Source organism: Etheostoma spectabile, chromosome 5 (assembly GCF_008692095.1).
Source record: "Etheostoma spectabile isolate EspeVRDwgs_2016 chromosome 5, UIUC_Espe_1.0, whole genome shotgun sequence".
Classification (NCBI taxonomy): Eukaryota; Metazoa; Chordata; class Actinopteri; order Perciformes; family Percidae; genus Etheostoma; species Etheostoma spectabile.
The window spans coordinates 34,986,117-34,987,237 of NC_045737.1; the positions used below are offsets into that span (position 1 = coordinate 34,986,117).

At 45.3% G+C, this 1,121-nt stretch overlaps 1 protein-coding gene across 1 annotated transcript in view; it reads right to left on the bottom strand.

The window, feature by feature from the left end:
• The window catches only part of LOC116689858 (trace amine-associated receptor 13c-like), a 2,091-nt gene extending 1,428 nt beyond the window's left edge, over positions 1 to 663 (bottom strand). Inside the window, exon 1 of the mRNA XM_032516513.1 lies at positions 507 to 663. Coding sequence (XP_032372404.1) covers positions 507 to 663 — 157 coding nt within the window. The remainder of the gene's footprint in view (positions 1 to 506) is intronic.
• Between the last annotated feature and the right edge of the window lie 458 nt (positions 664 to 1,121).

Genomic DNA, 1,121 nt, shown 5'->3' on the forward strand with positions numbered 1-1,121 from the left:
GGAGTTGTGGGAAGCAGAGTTCAACTTCTTCCACGATCTCCATCATCAAAGAGAGAGAGAGAGAAAGAGCGAGAGGGAGTGGAGTAGCTCTGTCCACTATCTCACTAAAGCTCTCTGTAATACAGCCAATTTATAGCTGCCATCCTCCCCTGCTGCATTTTGTAACTCTGTAGCTGAGAACATCTTTCATCCCACCTTCATCCCACCTTCACTTCTTGCTGCCTGTGGTCATCAAACTTTATAACTCCACCCTCTAAGTGTCTGGCACACAGACACTTAGTGAGGTTGAAACTGGACAATTATATCTGTTTTGCAATAACACTGGCTTGAAATGTGTGCAATACTCTGCTGCTACCATTATTATTATCATTATTATTATTATTATTATTAATACTGTTCACTATTACAACTCCTTAATTATGTGAATAGTGTATCATAATGTTCCTTTAACCATGTAAATATCGTACATATCCAGAATCCTTATACTTCTTTATTTATATTTTTACCCAACACCCTCCTGTGTAAGTGGCTGCTGGATTTCCTCCCAGACAGACCCCATTCTGTGAGGGTTGGAATAAAAACTCCTCCAGCATCATCTCCTTCAGCACTGGCTGCCCCCAGGGCTGCGTACTGAGCCCACTGCTCTTCACTCTGATGACCCATGACTGCCGCGCCAGGTTCAGTACAAACCACATCATTAAGCATCCGGAAGACACAACAGTGTTGGGTCTCATCAGGGACAATAACGAACTGGCTTACTGTACAGAGAGGAGGTGAAAGACCTGCTGGACTGGTCTGATACAAACAATCTAATCCTGAATGTCAACAAAACGAGAGATTGTCGTTGATTTCAGGAAAAATCAGCCAAGTTTCAACCCCCTCTTCCCACGCCGCAGTGGAGAAGGTCAACAGCATCAAATTCCTGGGGGTGCGGATCACACAGTACTTCTTTTCATCCATGACACTGCTCGTCCTTAGTCAGTCACTAAGGACCCCTCCCACCCCAACCATGGACTGTCTTCCCTGCTGCCCTCTGCATGAGGTTCAAATGCAGAACACCCAGGTTCCACAACAGCTTCATGCCCCACGTCATAAAACTGCTGAACTCCCAATAACCCCCC